General features: G+C 45.1%; 1 protein-coding gene across 1 annotated transcript in view; it reads left to right on the top strand.

The window, feature by feature from the left end:
- The window catches only part of Cdh13 (cadherin 13), a 969,722-nt gene that overhangs the window by 200,784 nt on the left and 750,619 nt on the right, over positions 1 to 18,319 (top strand). The window contains exon 2 of the mRNA XM_060391900.1: positions 16,158 to 16,269. Within this exon, the coding sequence (XP_060247883.1) occupies positions 16,158 to 16,269 (112 nt within the window). The remainder of the gene's footprint in view (positions 1 to 16,157; positions 16,270 to 18,319) is intronic.

The raw sequence follows: 18,319 nt of genomic DNA, 5'->3' as shown, positions 1-18,319 counted from the left end.
GACTTTGGATGGAGTGTGTACGGATATACATGTATGTGTGTGCTTGTGGGGCCAAGGGACAACCATGGCTATTATTCCTCAGGTGCTATGCACCATGTTTTTGAGGCAGTGTCTCTCACTGGTCTGGAGCTCACCAAGTAGGCTAGTCTAATTGGCCAATAGGATCTGCCAATGGGGATTGGCCAGGGATCTGCCCAAATCCCCAGTGCTGGAGTTTTTAAGTGTGTGCTACCACAGCTGGCTGTGTGTGTGTGTGTGTGGTGTGTGCATTGTGTTTGGGATATAGAATTCAACTCTTTCTGCTTACAAGGCAAGAACTTTAATAATGGAGCCATCTCCCCAGTCATCAGGGAACTCTTATCCTAGGAGTCTTAAGAGGCAACAAAGAAAACTGTGATACCCGTAGAAACCAGGAAAGGACATAAGAGGACACAGAGAACTGGGTGCAAGAAAAATCTATAAGGATTCACAAATGAATACCTCAACTCACTTTCACGTTGACCTTAAGGCAAACTAGGGTCACACACAAAGCAAATAGCTTTTGTTGCTGGGGACACATGGACTGTGGTCACCCGATGATGGAGCTCTGTCCAGCGTGAATCACATGGGGACTGTTACTGTCTTTAATTCTAACCTCAGTGCTGTCTAAATTTCAATCACTTTAAGGAAAACTCTTGATGTTTAAATGTTATCAAGTGGCTTACCAAATAAAGGCCACCTACAGATATTGTAGCCCTGAGGAGCCTGCTGGCCACCAGTCTGTAGCCCCTCTGTTAGTTGGGGCAGCACCTTGGAGCACAGTCTATAGACGGTACTGGACTGGAAGAGGGCAGCACGGCTTTCTCTACCATGTTCAGAACATCAGTAAGGAACTATAGACAAACTTTCAAGGTCAAATTGATTATCCTCAGCTTAGCACAGCGGCAGCTCCCTAATTATGTCAGAAGGCAGGATTATCTCTGATCATTTGAGCTAGGACTCTAGGTAATACATCAAAAGCAATATTTAAATAACACCCAGTCCCAAATCAAGAATTCATGGCATTCCTCTGATTATAAAGCCTGACTGTGGCAGCTCGTTTTCTCCATTAGTAGATGGGTTTTCCATGCTGTTTTAAACTCATATTAGTGTGATCCAGTTTTCTATTACAGGATCTCACTGTGGGGTAGCAAGTAGCCTTGTGGTTCCTACTTAAAGACCCTCCAAGAACTGCCTAGACAGTTCAAATCCAATAAGTACCTGCATATGTATTTCTATCGGAGAAGCTTGTGTAGACAGCCAACTGTATATATCTTTCCCCAGCTGCACTGGCTGGTTTCGTGTGTCAAATTGACACAAGCTAGAGTCATCAGAGAGGAAGGAGACTCAGTTGAGGAAATTCCTCCATGAGATCCAGGTATAAGGCATTCTCTCAATTAGTAATCAATGAGGAAGGGCACAGCCCTATCGTGGGTGGTGCCATCATTGGGCTGGTGGTCCTGGGTTCTATAAGAAAGGCTAAGCAAGCCAGAAAGCAGTACCCCTCCATGGCCTTTACATCAGGTCCTGATTTCTAGTTCCAGCCCTGCTTGAGCACCTATTCTGACTTCCTCCAATGATGGACTATGATCTAGAAGTCCAATAAACCCTCTTCTCCCCAACTTGCTTTTTCATCATGGCATTTCATTGCAGCAATGAACACCAGTGTTCAGTGGTTTTTACATCAGTAGCTTGAGAAAAGCGACAGTGATAGTATTTGCACCATGGAAATGGGCAGGTACACAAGCAGAGGCATTTATTTCTTAGGGAGCCGATTTAAACCATTACCAGGATTTCCCTGGACAACTCTCTCTGCTGAAGACATTGTTTATGCCTTGCTTGAGATCTGAGTCTGCTTTACATTTTATTTAAATATTGTGTTGAAATCGTGGTTGCTGTTCTCAAAATATGAATCAGGAAACAGTTGAAGACATCAAATTAATTAATTAGTTTATGTATGTTGTGGTATTACAAATTGAACCTAGGGCCTCATTCATGGTAAGTAGTTACTCTATCACAGAGCTACATCCCAAGCCCATATTTTCCCTTTCTCTCTCTCTCTCTCTCTCTCTGTCTCTCTCTCTCTTTCTTTCCTTTCCTTTGAGTTTCACTAAGATTCCCAAGCTTGCCTTGAACTTGAAATCTTAATGGTTCATCCTCCAACATAGCTGGAATGATGGGCTAGCAAACCAGTCATAATGGTGCATGCTTTAATCCCAGAACTTGGGAGGCAGAGGCGAGCATCAAATGAAAATGTATTACTTATCTTTGCAAATAAATAAATAAACAAAAAAACAACTCACTCACTTTAAACAAAAATGAAGTTGTTAGAGAACCCAAGGAATTATTTAGCCATCGTTCAGTTTAGAGATGTCCGAGTCCCTCTGTTTGTTACCCAGTGATTGCTCTGAACAGTCAGTGTATGGCCCTTTCTACTAGGTATCTTTTGTTTAAAACAGAAAGGTCCCATGCGCAAAATAAGCCATAGTGGTGTGGTCTAAGACAGGGATTCCACAGCTACTTTCTTTCCTCTACTTCCTCATACCCCTCCTCCTCCACACTCTGACACCTCCCCCACATTACTTATGTACATGCCAGCTTTTCCTGTTACTGCTCATGTTCCTTAGAGTTGTGGACCGTGTCTCACTGATTTATATTTATCCTAGCACTATTACAGAGCAGGAGCTCAATGAATGTTACATCAATGAATGGATCCATCTCAATATGAATAATTGGCATCTAAAGAGCAGCCTTTGCCTTCTGATCTGGAGTAATCTGTTTTTTGTTTTGTTTTGTTTTAATGTAATAGGATGCAGTTAGGTTTTTAAGGGAGAAATGCAGATTCTTCTTCCATCCTCCAGGGAAGGGCCGAGGCATGCTGGACAGAAATGGCTCTCTTACCTTCAGCGCCATTCTCACTTGGTCTCTTTCTTTTATGGAACTTTCTCCAGTGAGAAGTTTTTGCAAGAGGGAATAAAACCACAATTTAACAAGATAGACATTTAGTTCAATAAAAGAATTTTCCTTGTGTGGAAAAAAATAAATCACCAAAAGGACTTTGCCTCTGAAAGATAATTAATAAAAACCTGCTCATGTGTTGACAGATCTGACATCTTGTCTAATGTCTGGCGGAGAAGAGAGTGTGACGTGTCACACAGTTAGAATAAAACGTTCCGCTTCGCAGCAAGGCCAAGGAGGAACGATAATTATTTTTAAGCTAGAAAAGGTCAGAGTCTAGTTGTTAAATTGACACAACATTGGGTCTGAATTTGTGTCTTTTTACAACATTGAGGTCTTCTGTAGATTCCCTGGATCTCAACAGCAAACATCTCTGGGAATGGGAGGGATGGATCAGAAGTGTATTTTCTTAATTGTCTTCCTATTGCGATAAAATAGCTGATGAACCAATTTAAGGAAGAGGGGGTTTGTTTTGCCTCACAGAGTACAAGTCCTTATGGTGAGGGAGTCCCTGGAACAGCTGGTCACACTGCATCCACAATCAAGGAGCAGAGAGGAGAGAGGAAGAGGGGGAGGAGAAGGGGGGGAAGGGAGAGGGGCAATGGGATAGAGAGATGATGGGAGAAGAAAAAGAGAAAGAGAGGGACTGAAGGAGGGAGGGTTAGAAGCTTGTATGCTTATACTCACAGGCATCCTCAAAGGCTCATCTCTTGGTGGCTGTAGATATTGTTGACTATTGTTATTGTGTTGCTGATACTTGTCATCATGGACTGTTGGTGTTAGTTTTTTTTAAAAAAAACTCTTTTATTTGTATTTCTTATATCTCTTTTCTCTATATTCCACCCAGTCCCTTCTAACACCCCAACACTAGGTAGGAGAGAGAAAGGTCTAGTGGGAGAGGAGGAACAGTTCTTTGTTAGCTGCTTCTTGCTGGTCAGGGTCGTCGGGTTCTTTGGAGTCAGTCCAGTCCTCATTTCAGTAGATGTTCAACTTCTTGTCTCACAACAGCAAACAAGAGTAGCAAGGGGGAAGCAGCAGCAGCCTTGTTCTTTCTCCCTTCCATACTCTCTGGGCTCTGGCATTTATTCTCTCTCCAGAGTCCTCAGATTTAAACCATCTGCAGCTGGCAAAGGGCTCCTCTCAGAGTCCACAGGAAGCAAATTGTCTGCTTCCGTGGACCATCCAAATCAGTCCCACATCCCACACCTGGGACCAAAACAAAAACATGTTTACATCAGCAACAATGGGCAGTTGGGACTCCCACTGAACTCTGTTGAACTTTGCCTTTCCTCATACAAGCGCTTCATTGTAGGCTGACAGCCGCTGTTACACATCATCACATCCTCGTTCACAGAGTGTGTGGCTATCATCTGCATGACCTGGAAAAGGAAGATCAATCACAGAAATCTCTACCAAGAGAGCCAGGTGGCAGTGGGATACAGAAAGCCAATGCAATGACAGAGAGAAAGAAAATCAGAAGTGATTGAGACACTCTCCAGAGGCTTCAAAGGCGGCAGCAGGAGGCCTTTAGCCATGGATGTCGGTGGTTGAGCTGAGAAGGAGAAGGAAACATTGTTACAAATGAGCACAGCCTGTGGCTACACTTTAAACTCTATGACTGGATGATAGCCAAGTGGTTTTGACACCACTAGGATTGTGGTATGTTGTCACAACATAGATATGAATGTAATATGCCGTCATGGCTTTCTAAGTCTGATGTAAGGATTAGATATAGGGAATTTTTCTGGGAGCTGATGCAGGATGCTGGGGTGAGAGGATAGGAAGGGAAGGTAGAGGAGAATTGGAAAATTATTGTAATGTGGATTCCTGGCTATTACTGGTCACCGCTATGGTGTGGCAGGCTTCCATCCATGGGCACCGTGCATCACACCCAGAATTATTTCTCTGGATGAGGGCAAGAGTCCCGCCCATGGATTGAGCGTGACTCTCCTTATTCCCAGCCTCTGCTTTCCCTCATGTTATAGCCAGACTCCTGCTCCAGGGCACACCTCAGAGCTGAGAGATTCTGGAAGGCTCTTCTTAACTCCTGGGGAATAATCTCTGGTGCTGAACCTGGGGTCTGATGGTGGCTGGCATGTTGGGTTCAGGCATCAGCACCCAAAGGAAGATGTTCACACTCAAACCCCCCTGTTTCTGAAGTCTCCTAGCCATGGTCTCTAAACATTTAGGGCTTAGTGTATAGATCTGACTCATTTTCTAGAACCTGACACACAACAGATTTCCATTAACTGTCAATTAAACCTTGAGTCTACTGGAACTCACCCAAGACCCCATGGGGGGGGGGCTCTGAGAATGCAGATCTTCTGTGACATTTGGCACTGTTGGTTTAGCTCCCCACATTTCAGGAGGAATAGATGCAGAAGCCAGAAAATGCCAACACCAGGCAGGCACAGACAGTGTCTAGTTTTTCTTCAAACATACTAAAGCACATTGTCATGGATGTTTAGTTCCATGTTGAATTTTCCATTTGAGCTTACTTGATTAGTCCTGGACCCTTAGACAGAAAGAGTTAATGCTTTTTAGACAAATACTGATTTGACCGAATAGCTTTTGGCTTGGTCTGAGGCAGGCAAGCTTCATCAATTCAATCCCATTTCGAGAACACAGAACACCTTCAGATAATCTTGAAAACAACCCGTAGCTTGTTACTCCCGCTGGATGGGTCTCAATCTCTTGAACTGGCAGCGTGGTATTTACATTTACCAAACCTCCGGTATGGAACATTCTTCCTCATAGTTTGCCACTTGAAAAATTTCAAATCATTTTCCCAAGGTGGCCTTATCTGCGACGCGGTCCAAGTCTCTTTCTCTCCCCTAAGAAGTGTGTTATCCCCTCTCCTTCATAGCTGTCTCACCTTGTACGTGCTGCAAGAGAATAATACAAATGGTAGCCATAGTCACATGGAGCAGAAGCAGAAAGCCAGACTCTTTCTAAGGGCCTCAAGATCTAAATAGGTAGTTTCACTAGTTTACTATGCAAATGTTGAAACTGAGGCACAGAAGAGTTAAAGGCAGCTTGCCTTAGAGTACACAGCCACTAAGTGGCAAGACTCAGATTTTACATTGTCTTAGCTCAAGTGTCTTTAACTTCAACTATGTAACTGATTTGCTACATAGTGAAACACAATTTATTACATTGTAGTAATTATGTATGTCTTGCTTTCCTCCCAGATGGTAAGTTTATTAAAGGCTTTGTCCATTTCTCAGTCTCTAGCATCTGACCAAGAAACTAGGACATAATTTAAAAAAAATGAAATTTGACTAAGGACTAAATATAATGCAGAGGTAAAGAACTTACATAGCATGCAAGGGTCTATAGCTTTGCTGCTCAGTACTGTAAATAAATAAAGGGTCTGGGAATGTAGCTTTATTATCCCACACAGAACTGGGTGTTGTGGCACTGACTTCAATCCCAGCCCTCAGAAGGATCATAAGGTTAGGTCACAATTGATTCCATGGTGAGTTTGAGTCCAGTCTGGGCTATATGAGACCCTGTCTCAAGAGGAAAAATAAATAGTCCAGAGGTATCAATGAACTCTCTCACAATAGCAGATTGGAAGGGGAGCAACCTAGCCTGTCAGTGCTTGGGAGAGATGCGCTTAGGACAGTCACTGCTGGGGTTGGGGTAGCGATCCCTTCTAGAGTCCTTTGGGGGTGAATATTCTTGTGCTATTTCATTTCCCTGCTCTGAGCTTGCTTCCTGCCTGCTGTGTGTTCCTCATCTTCAGTGCCACTCCGGTCCCTTCTGTCCCCACGTCCACAATCACATCTATTTTGGTTTGACTCTCCTATTTTCAAAGACCCTTGAACCATTCTGGGTCTTTCTGGGTCTTTCAAGATAAGCGTTTTATTTTAAAGCCAACTGATTCAACCTGGATTCCTCTGTGTGCTGTAACCCAGCATATTCTCAGGTTACAGGCTCCAGGATGATGACATTTTAGGGATCCCTTAATTTTCTCTTCCCTGTGTGTTGTTTCATTGAAGCTCTCAGCTAATGAGTATCACAAATACTATGCTGCATTTCCCAAAGACAGCATGGACTGATGACCCAGTGAAATAATTTGTTAAAAGACACAGAAATGGTTGCATGGCCAGATTGTAGACTGTGTTCGTTCAGCCTCTGGTCTCATTTCTCTCCCTTATACAGTAAACTCCCTTTCTTATAATTTGAGGAACATTCAATTAGAAATGAGGACCAGAGTGTTGTTTTCAAATTGTGCTTGCAAACCTCCACAAGGACTCACCAAGGGAAAAGAAGTATACTCTGGCTTGTTTCCAGGGGAACGCCAATATCATTTCTAAATATCTGTTACTGTAACAGCCAGCAAGGTGGCAGCTATTGTATTCCTGCAGCTTTAAAACACCAAAAATGTTTCGGGGAAGTTAGACTCCAGCAGTGTCAATAATGGAAGCTTAGGTGTGCGGGCATGTGTGAGTGTGTGCATGAGAGTCTTGGGAATGCTATCTTCTTAGGCTGTTGGTGGACTGTGAACCTTTCTAAGGCTTTCCCAGAGTCTGGGCTTTTGGTGTTTGGCAGGATAAAGACTCAGTCAAAATACCCTGCTTTACCATTTTTGCATCCTGCAAGCCAGAGACTGAGATAGCAGACTCTTTCTCTGGTAGCCTCGGTCCCTCCAAACTGGTCACAGCAAAGCCATTCTGATGAAAGCAAACAAGAGGTGTTTTGTGGCAGGGAGAAAGCAGCCGTCCATCCAGGCTAATAACAAATAGTGGGTTAGTCACTAGTAGAAAACAGCGCTAGGGAGACATGAAAAGCTTTGTCTGGGACAATGACATCGGGGAACTGGCTTAAGGGAAGATGAGATCTGAGGCTGTCCACTGCCCATGAGATCATTATTTGTGGCAGGGACTTTCTTTATATTTATGCTGTTTTGGAGACAGTGTGTTAAGCTGATTTTTTCCGGCTTTCTGTTTCCTGCTGGTCATTGGGAAAAGTCCGCAGAACCTGGGGCATGGAAGCTCTCTGCCCAGGTTCTGTGCCTGCTCACTGGGCAGCTCTGGTTAGACAGCCACACACCTCAATAAACTGGCCTACAGTGGTATGGCTGCTCTTTGCCAGCTACCTCCCCTGGATGCCTGTGCCCTGTATAGGGATTTAAGTCAGTGTGCTTTCTACTAGACCATGCTAAAAGCATGGGGTTAGTTCTTCCTTTGTTTTTCACTGATAGAGGGAGGTATCCTATGGGACGTTTCAGTTTCTGGGCTGAAGTGGTGACAATCCTTTTATGCCAATTGTGTTAGCCATTGATTCCTGGCCAGAATTTTTGCAATGGGGCCAACAGCACAAGGTGTGTGTACCTTTGTGCCTCATGTCCAGAGATTCACGTCAAGGAGTGTTCTTGGCTCCAGAGTCCATCTCTAAAGTATAGAGTGCAAGGGGACAGCTCAGATCAAGTCCAGGAGAGAGCAAGCCAGGGTGTGGGAGTCATGCATAGTGACGCGGTGCCATAGGGTCAGCCCTAAGAAGTCCTTTCCATGGGACATGATTATTCTGCTTTATGACACACTCCATTTTGTCTCCCCTGGTCTCATCTGCTGACCAGGTGCACCCCAGGCTGGCAATTGATGACCACATTAGTTTCTCTTTTCACTAGAACAAAATGCGATGGAAAGGAGAAGGGTTTATTTTGGCTCACAGTTTGAGGGTACAGGGCATCATAGTGAGGAAGTCATGGCAACAGGACTGTACAGTATATGCTCGCATTCCATCTGCAGTCAGGAGAGATGACTGCTGGTGTTCAGCTCGCTCCCCAACCCCCCACACATACACACACCCAATTTGCCTGGGACAGCAGCCTGTGGAATAGTACCGCCTGTACTTAGGTGGTGTTCTTCCCATCTCCATTAATCTAATCTAGATTGTCCCTCTTAGACCTGGCCAGAGATTTGTTTCCATGTTGATTCTATATCCTGTCAAGTTGAGAATTAAGATGGACCATCACACATCGAGAGATAGATAGATAGATAGATAGATAGATAGATAGATAGATAGATAGAGACTCTGTCAGGAAGCTTCAGAGTTGGTTGTGCTCTTAAAACAGCACCTGTCAGCATAAACATCCTGCCCCCTTTTAAAGAGAGAATGTTTGTACTGAGGGGAAAAGAAAGTGCAGAGGAAAGCCAGGTATAAAGAGGATGTCCTGATGACCAGCTCTTAGTGCTGGTCAGGGCAGGGACTTGATGCATGATTTCAGGACAGGGACTCTTGGAGGGAGGACAAAGCTCTGAGCCATTTCCACTTTAAAGGATAATTGGATTCTGTCTGACATGGACTCTGTTATCTGCTTTTTTATCACTGCCCACCCCTCCGCCCCCAACAAGAGCACCCTACCAGGCTACAGGGGAAAAGGATGAATTCAGTCCTCATGAGATTTGATAAGCTGGGGTGGGGTGGGGTAAAGGGCTCCATTTTTCTGAGGACTAGGGGAGGGGGAGGGGGAACTGGGAGGAGAGAAGGGAGGGGGCTAAGATCAGGGTGTTAATTAATATTAATTAATTAATATTTTTAAAAAGCAGCCTTCCTTGCTCAGCCAGTGCAGGAAAGGGATCTTTCACTGCAGGACACTGATATGCACATGGCCTCCTACTATTCTACCCTTGGATATATGTTCCAGGTACTCCTTTTTGCACAGTTCTGAGCCATCATCCACTAGGGAGTTTCATAATAGCAACAAATGGTATTTTAATGACATCTGGTCCTGACTGCACTGGGCACAGCAGCAAATTATAGATGCATTCATTTAAATACAATATGCAGGGATAACAATGGAGATGTGCTAGCTACTGGTGTGTGTCTGTCCCCTCTGTAACAATCTCCTCATTCAGGTGTCAGAATAACCAGCAACAGGCCATCATTTCTCTGAGTTTCCATCTTGGAAAACCAAGGCACAGGTGACTCTGTGACTCCGTGACTCCGTGACAGAGCAAGGATTTGCACTGAACCGTGTATTTCAGACCCATGGTTCTTGTATTTCTAGATGTGAACCTGCCTGCAGAGCAGACTGATGGCAATTTTCAAATAATGGGTATCCTTCGGTGATTATACAACTCGATACTTGCCATGCTCACAGTGACGCATCTGCACCTTTAGTTTATGCTCAGGGAGCACTAAGGCACAGCTGAGCACACGAACCACATCAGAGGACCGCTATTGCCATGGAAGTGATGATATATTTGGAGTGCTTGCAGGTTCTGCTTGGCAAAGATCCGGAGGGTGTGGGGAACAGTCTGTCCAGGTAGGATCTTTGTGCCAGTGACTTTGAATCATGTTGGAGAAAGGCTGAGCTAGCTTGGGAGGATGGCCAGGGGTCAATTCTTACAACATTAAGTGATGACGGTCCATGACCTGCCCCGTACTTACTCAGACTGTGAGGTTGGGGGTCCATGACAAGGTCAGTGGCCGATACAGGTTTGAGTTCTCAGAAAGCAGGCAGTAACTAGAGCATCCTATCGTCCCTGGGCAGCGATACGTCCAGCCTTAGGAAGTGCTGTTGGTTGGATTCTTCGGTAAAGGCCATTTTGTGATTGCAAGCTATGCCACAGCACTCCTAGAGAGACACAAAATGATTCCTGTGAAAGCAGGGTGTATTGGATTAAGGGGTAGGTCTTGGGCTGGGGAGGAGTCTCAGCAGGTAAAGCACTTGCTACTCAACAAAGGAGATCTCAGTTCAGACCCCAGAACCCACATAAAAGCCAGGAGGATGTTGCAGCCACCAGTAATCTCAGTACATGGGAGGCAGAGACAGGGGTCCCTGGAGTAAGCTTGCTAGTGACATTAGTTGTCAGTGAGCTCTGGACCCATGTGAGAGGGATTCAGCTTCATCACATAAGGTGGAAAGCAACTGAGAAAGACATTCAACATCAACCCCAGGCCTTCATGTGCACAGGCACACACATGAGCACATACACAAGAAAACATGCACACATGCACACATAGACCCAACATATACATGGGGAAAAAAAGAAGAGGTAAGTATCCTCTCCATTTACCCAACCTCTTTTTAGTCCTAAGTTCAAAACAGAACGTTCTTTCTCAAGGGATAGATTTGCTTGAGGTCCCTAGATGAGGATAGACCCTCCCCCGCCTTACTTTGAAATACTCCCGAAGGATATGATGCTTTCCTTTTGACTTAGATTTTCATTTTAGTTTGTCAAGTACTTAAATGAGGATTCGCTAATGCCTGTCTCCTTTTCTGGACTATAATACTGCTATAGTTAACGTCTATCGACCACCTTTCCTGGGCAGCACTTTTCTAATTACATTCTATGAATCATCCTGCTGAGTCCACACATCCCACATCTCATGGTTCCTACATGAGAAAACAGAGGTGTGAAGCATCTGAAAAGCACACTGAATCCATCAGCAAAAGGCCAGCCAAGTTTGAACAAGGAAAATGGCCCTGGTGACCACACGCTGAAATGCTAGACTGCAGAGCCTTCCCACAAATCCCTGGCTGGGCTGGTTACTGTTTGTCAATTTGGGACAAACTAGAGTTACCTGGGAGAAGGGAACCTCAGCTGGGGAATTCCCTTCATCCGCTTGTCCCGTGGGCATGCCTGTGGGGCATCTTTCTTGATTACTGATGGATATCGAAGAGCACAGCCCACTGTGGGCAGTGCCACCTCTGAGCAGGTGGCCCTGAGCTGTTTAAGGAGCAAACTGTGTTCCTCTGCTTCAGTTCCTGCTTTCAGTTCCTGTGTTGGTGGCCCTAAATGAGGGACTGTGACCCTCAAGCCAAATAAACCATTTCTTTCCCCCACGTTCCTTTAGCACAGCAACAGAAAAGACTAATTCACCAGGCCCAGGATAATAACGTTGAATGAATCCCAGGACTTCAACAAATAGCTTGAACAATAGTGTAAAAGGATAACACCTGATGTAACACTTTGGCCTCACTAAGTCATCCCCTTTGCCTAGCAAGTGCCCCCCCTTTTTATTTTATAAGCTGTGCTGGCTAGTTTTATGTCCACTTGACACAAGCTAGAGTCACTGGAGAGGAGGGAGTCTCAACTGAGAAAATGCCTCCAAACAGTTGGACTGTAGACAGGCCTGGAGGGAGGGCATTTTGTGAGTGATTGACGGGGGAAGGCCCAGCCCATTGTGGGTGGTGCCTTCCCTGGGCATCCAAGTGGTCTTGGGTTCTAGAAGAAAACAGGGTGAGCAAGCTATGGGGAGCAAGCCCATTGCACTCCTCCATGGCCTCGGCATCAGCTCCTGACTCCAGATTTCTGCCCTGTTTCAGTTCCTGTTCTGACTTCTTTGATGATGAGCAGTGATATGGAAGTGTGAGCTGAATAAATCCTTTCCTCCCCAAGTTGTGTTTGGACGTGGTGTTTCATTGCAGCATTCAAAACCCTAAGGAGGACACAAGCTATTTCATTTTTGACTGGTAGATAAGCTGACCCCCAAATTCACAAAGACGAAACAAAGGTCTCCCATTGCTCTAACTCTTCCTGGCAGCTAGAAAAGGTTGATTTTTTTTTTCTTTTAGGATTCTAGAAGTATATTGAACAGACACTGTCAAAGAATCAGGGAAAAGATTGATCATAGAAAACATGGAGACTCAGGCAGAAATTACTGTTCCTTGACGTAACCAGAGTCTCTCCCTCTTGGATGATTAGCTCAGTGTCCCCAGGGAAATTGTGCCTTCCTCAATATGTCTGGGGTGACTGGTTGACTGGTCTGGGATTTGAGGGCAGAATTAGCCAATTAGAAGGTTAACGTATAATCGCAGGCACAAGGTGCGACCTTTGCCCGTTTCTGTTTAACTGAATTAGCATTAGCGGGTTATAGATTTTCTGCTTGCAACAATGCCTGCAAATTATTCTGAGCTCCGAGCCTGGATTCTGCAAATGTGCCACTTAGGATGTCAGCTCTATGATGGCTTCAGAAGGCATCAAAGTAGAGCGGGGCCTCCAGACACAGGGACCCTTGCAGGCAGACCTGGGCACACTGCCCGAGGGTAGCCTCCCTCTCACTCTGATCTGAGAAAGATAATGTCAGGGCAGATGGTGACTTCCTCACCCTAGTTCCTCTGAAGTGGCTCAGTCAGGCCACACCACCAACCTCCTGAGATTGATTCTTGCTCCTATTCCTTGAGGTTCAGTGCTTCCCAGAAGGCTGGCATTCAGAGTGAAGCCCCCTGCTCCTCAGCGGCCAACCTTTTGCAAATTGTTTGGAGTTTGCTGATGGGGAAGAGAATTCACTTTCTTCACTGCTGATGTGCCCTGGTTAGGAATTTAAGGTCTGTTTTCAAGTGGGTCCCCTAGGAAGTTGAGTGGGTGCTGTCTATGACATGGACTCTGTTGCCTGCTTTTCAATCACTTCCCCCTAACGGGACTCTTGCCTGGCTTCAGTGGATGAGGATGATATGACTTGATGTGGGTTGCTGGGGTTGCTGGGATTCTGGGGTTCTGGGGTAGGTTGATGGGGAATCCTCTTTTCTGAGGAGAGGGTGGGAGGGTGAGGCTGGGAGGAGAAGAGGAAAGGGGCCATGATCAGGATGTAAAGTGAATATATTTATTAAAAATAAATTTAGAAAAGAACCATCAAAAAATTCAAGGACTGGTTTAAGAGTTCTGTTTCTTTAAGAGCAAGGGCTGAGTCAAAGCTTTGAGTGCAAATCTTTGAAAGACTGGTCTCAGATAGAGATGGAAGGGGTGGGGAAAATCAGCCAAGGAGGGAAGGTGGCTTGTGAAAACTGAATTATCAAGTCAGACACCCACCGGTGGGGTACAACTAGAGTGACTCCGGGTAGAAACAGGGGGCACAGGACACACCTTCTAGCTGTCCTGAAGGGTACAGGACTGGGAAGTGTGGACTAACTCCCTTCCTTCCCCATCATGGGAAGGCTGTCGCTGGGGGTGTTACGGGTCTAAAGACTCAACGCTGGTAACTTCAGCTCAGATTAGGTAGCCCTTTTCTACTTTCTGGAGAGCTAGCTTAGAAAAGGAAAACAAAACCAAGTCTCCTTAGCTGTGGTTTTCAACCTTCCTGAAGATGTGACCCTTTAATACAGTTCCTCCTGCTGTGGTGACCTCCAACCGTAGAGTTATTTTGTTGCTACTTCATAGCTGCGATTTTGCTACTGTTAGGAATCATGATGTAAATAAATGTCTGCTACGCAACTGATACGCAACTCTCCCCAGTGGGGTCATGACCCACAGGTTGAGAACTGCTGCTCTATAGCCTAAGAGGGAAGGTCTAAGGGTCAAGACACTTGCCAGAAGACGTATCAAGGACAGCTGAACTTATATTCAGACCCCAACTCCACCATCCACAATCTTGAGCATAGTTATTTCATTTCTGGAAGCTTAGGTCTTCTGCAATGCACATGCCCATCTCAGGCTGCCGGGAAGACTAGCCCTGATTATGCTCAGAGCAAGCTTAACACAGTCCCCGCCCTGTGATAAGGGCTCAAACACACCAGCTTTGCCTCTGAAGGTGAAGAAGCAGGCCTGTGTGAGTGTGGGAGGTAGATGCCTCATGGAAACAGGTGAATACCCGGCCAGGCCTCTCTCCTGGAGATGAGAGTCCCCGAGTACAGATCTTTAGTCCATTTTTATCTAAGTTAGACCTTGTCCCAGAGGACACCACGGACTTTCAAGTCCCAAAGTGTGTAAGTGACTTCTAGGGCGTTATGAACAGATGTCTGTTAAACCCATGTGGGTCACTCACAGATTCCACCCAGGTCTGGCTTGGAAAGCCAGTGAGAGTAATGCTAATGCAGGCCACTTACAGGAGTGTGTGACACCCAAGAAGAGCATCCCCTTCTTAGCAGTGCTTAACGCTTACATATCCTCAGGATGAGAGACCGCACGTGCCGTGGGAGCTCCATAGTGAGTCACTTTACGAGCCGTGTAACTGTCCCGCCACTCCCACACACACAAGGGTGGGCTTTCTAAGTGTGCCTTGGAGGTAACCATTTTAGCTGTTCTGTTTTCAAAAACAGCCATGGCCATGCCGTGCTTGGGGGACAGTGCTTCACCACAGTGTAGCCCAGCTTTTATTTTTGTGTTGTTTTGTTTTTGTTTTTGTTTTTTCGGAAAGATGGATGATGTGAAATCTCAAGGACAAAGTGAGGCCTTGGAAAGAATGAAACATTTTATATTCTGGGACAACTAAAATTTGCAAAAGTGAAAAGAAACTGGTGAAATTAATGATCTCAGCTGCTTATGTTTGGCACTATGGATAGTTGGTGTAAAAATTATTTTTTATGATAGTTCCTCTTCTACTGTGACTTGATAAACACCCTGACCAAAAGCCACTTGGGGAGGACAGGATTAATCTGTCTGACCTATCCAGATCACAGCCTATCATCTAGAGGAGCCAAGGCAGGAACTCAAGCAGGAGCAGAGGAGGAGCCATGGAGGAATGCTGCTTCCTGGCTGGCTCCTCAAAGCTTGTTGAGGCGGGACCATCTGCCCCAGAGGCGGTACCACCCACAGGGGGCGGGACCCTCCCACTCCCACATTCATCAACAATCAAGACAGTGTCTCACAGACTTCCCCGTGGTGGAGGCAGTCCCTCCACTGAGATTTCTTCTACGTGGGCGACTCTGGTTTGTGTCAAGTTGATAATAATGAAAATGTCCCAGTTTCGGGTCAGCTACATTGTGGGTGTCCGGTGGCTACCGTGCTGCTCATGGTCACCATGGTAACCCAGGGTGAAGCTCCAACAGGGCTTGTAATACTTCTAGAAGTAACTCCAGTGGGAAAGTTCTGCTTTCCCTTCCTCCTCTTTGGGGAATGGCATTGTTCCTTTGCATGTATGAACACGAGGCTGATTTTATCTCAGACGTCACTGGAAATTGACACTTTTTGTAATGAAATTTCACACATGGCGACCACAGTGAGATTCTTAGCAGGTGTAAAACTCTTACGACATTATTTCTTTAACTTCAACTTAATGGAAGCCGCAGCAGCTGTTCCTGGTTTTTGCATCTTCCAAAAAATCCCATTGCCAAAAAATGAGCTGTTGGCAGCCATGAGAGGCACATCAACTTGCCTCTTCGCTTGGAGGAAAATGAAATTAAAACCTCAGCTCATTTCTAAAAGTTGTAGATTCGGTTAAGGGGAAGGAAAAGTTAGCAGGCAAACATGCTAGCTGCTGTTAAAATATTGACGACTTCCTTTCCTCAGGTGCTCCTGGTAACATCTGCAGATGATTTGGACTGCACGCCTGGATTCCAGCAGAAAGTGTTACACATCCGCCAGCCCGTGGAATTCATAGAGGACCAGCCCGTCCTAAACTGTAAGCCATTCCACAATGGTTCGGGCCCACTCACGTGGGCTTCCCTGCTGTTTGTGACATATCTCAGGACGTTGGGTCTTCTCATGTTTTCTGGTCACATTTCTTATGTTACCGCTTGGCCCTGGGCGGGTGCTTTCAAATGACAGACTTGCCAGCTTGCAGATTAATATATGACATGTAGCTCTTCTCAGTCTTTTATCTCCAACAGGCCCTTCTGACCCACACCCAGAAAAGGGGGACTGCCGGCCTCTAGGGTGATTCTGCACTATGTGGAGGGAGTGAAATCCATTTTCACAGGGCAGACCCAAGAGTAAAACCATCGCCTTCTTATAGATTGCTGTTCTACCTGCCATTTCTCACGTATAGCATTAGATCAAAATAACGGCGAGGGCAGAGTATTGGCAGCTGGGAATCTGTAGCCATAGGAATCAAAAACTCTTGTTCTCAAGGCTGATAAGATGGTCTTGAAAAAGATTCAAATCTTTTCTGCTGTTTCTGTGGATTAAACTCAAATTCCCCAAATTCCAATTGATTTCCTGAAAATGTGCATCTCTTAGATCTGGTTATGATCTTTCACTGTACTTAACACCGATATTGTATTACTTTACCTTTAAGAGTACAAAAACATAGAGATAAATGCCTAGCAAGTGCAGGTTTTACACAAGAGAGCTTGAAATTGGTGGTAGACCCTAGCCCATTTATTATAAACTTTTGAGCACCATTCTTTAAACATTTGTAAAGATTTATTTTATTTTTAATCACATATATTAGTGTGTGTATGTGTGTGTGTGTGTGTGTGTGTGTGTGTGTGTATGTGCACATGAGTGCAGTTGCCTGAAAGGCCAGAAGAAAGCATTCGATCTCCTGGAATGAAGTTACATATGGCTGCGAGCCGCCCTTTATGGATGCTGGGGACTGAGCTCTGGCCCTCTGCAAGAGCAGTCAGTGCTCTCTATTGCTGAGCTATCTCTCCAGAACTCCAATCTTGGAGAGGATATGCAAGCAGTGACCCGATTTGGTCAGATGCTCGAGGGTACCTTTGAAGAGGGTGATCGCATGTGTGTTTGCCCTTATGGACTTAGGGTAGCCTTTTGTGCTAGGCCCAAACCTTCATTTCTGTGGTATATCACTGATATGAGTAAAGAAAAGGAAACAGCTCGATGGTCGGAATATTCTGGAGGCTGGTACCTGTTATGAGGGTTGAAAGGAACACAAGCATGAAGTTGGGATGCTGAGCATCAGGGTCTCCAATTGGAGCCTGGGAACACCTGACACAATTACATTAATGAGATCATCTGACCAATTAGAGTCTAATGACAATGCACAAAGGAAGTGAATCCCAATGTACAACTTCCTAGTAACTGTATTTCTGAGTGTGATTCCAGGGTCAGGCCAGTGAGGGGAGCACTCAATTGTTCTTTAATGTCTCCTCTGATAGAAAGCAATATATTTCAACTAGAACTTGATTGATGACAAATATTCTGGTTCTCCACTTCCCTCAGCTCTCTCTCTGTCTGTCTCTGTCTCTTGCTTTCCTTTTTTGCTTGTTCCAAGTGATTGTCTCAAATGACATGGATGTTAACATGTTGGGAAATGCAAAGCCACCCTCTATATGGAAATTAATAGAGCTGCTATGCAAAGTAGGCCCATAAATGTGATTGCTTCTATAATCTTTATGACACCAAACAGCTTTCAATTCACCACCAAGAAGCTGGGAACAATCATAGTTTAGGGGGTGTTTTTAATTTAAACTGCAACATACTGTACCTTCCAACGTCGAAGGTGTTATGTGTGTGTGTGGTGAGTATGTGTGTGTGTGCGCGTTGTCTTAATCCCCTAAGTAATTAACTTGGTTATGGCCCTTGCTCCTGTGTAAGCTGCTAAATGCTAAATGAGACTAGGCTTATTATCTATAACAACACACTCAGGGAAATCCAGTGATACAGGAATCAATCACAATTAAAAATGTTATGTTTGTGCATGAGATGTTGGGTCAGCAAAATCTAATTAGCCCTCTTGGTGAAACTGCTGGCCAATGTCTGGTACTAGA

The sequence above is a fragment of the Meriones unguiculatus genome, chromosome 10 (genome assembly GCF_030254825.1).
Source record: "Meriones unguiculatus strain TT.TT164.6M chromosome 10, Bangor_MerUng_6.1, whole genome shotgun sequence".
NCBI classification, from domain to species: domain Eukaryota; kingdom Metazoa; phylum Chordata; class Mammalia; order Rodentia; family Muridae; genus Meriones; species Meriones unguiculatus.
Note: the sequence above shows the minus strand (reverse complement) of the source record. Positions and strands in the feature narration are given on the sequence as shown.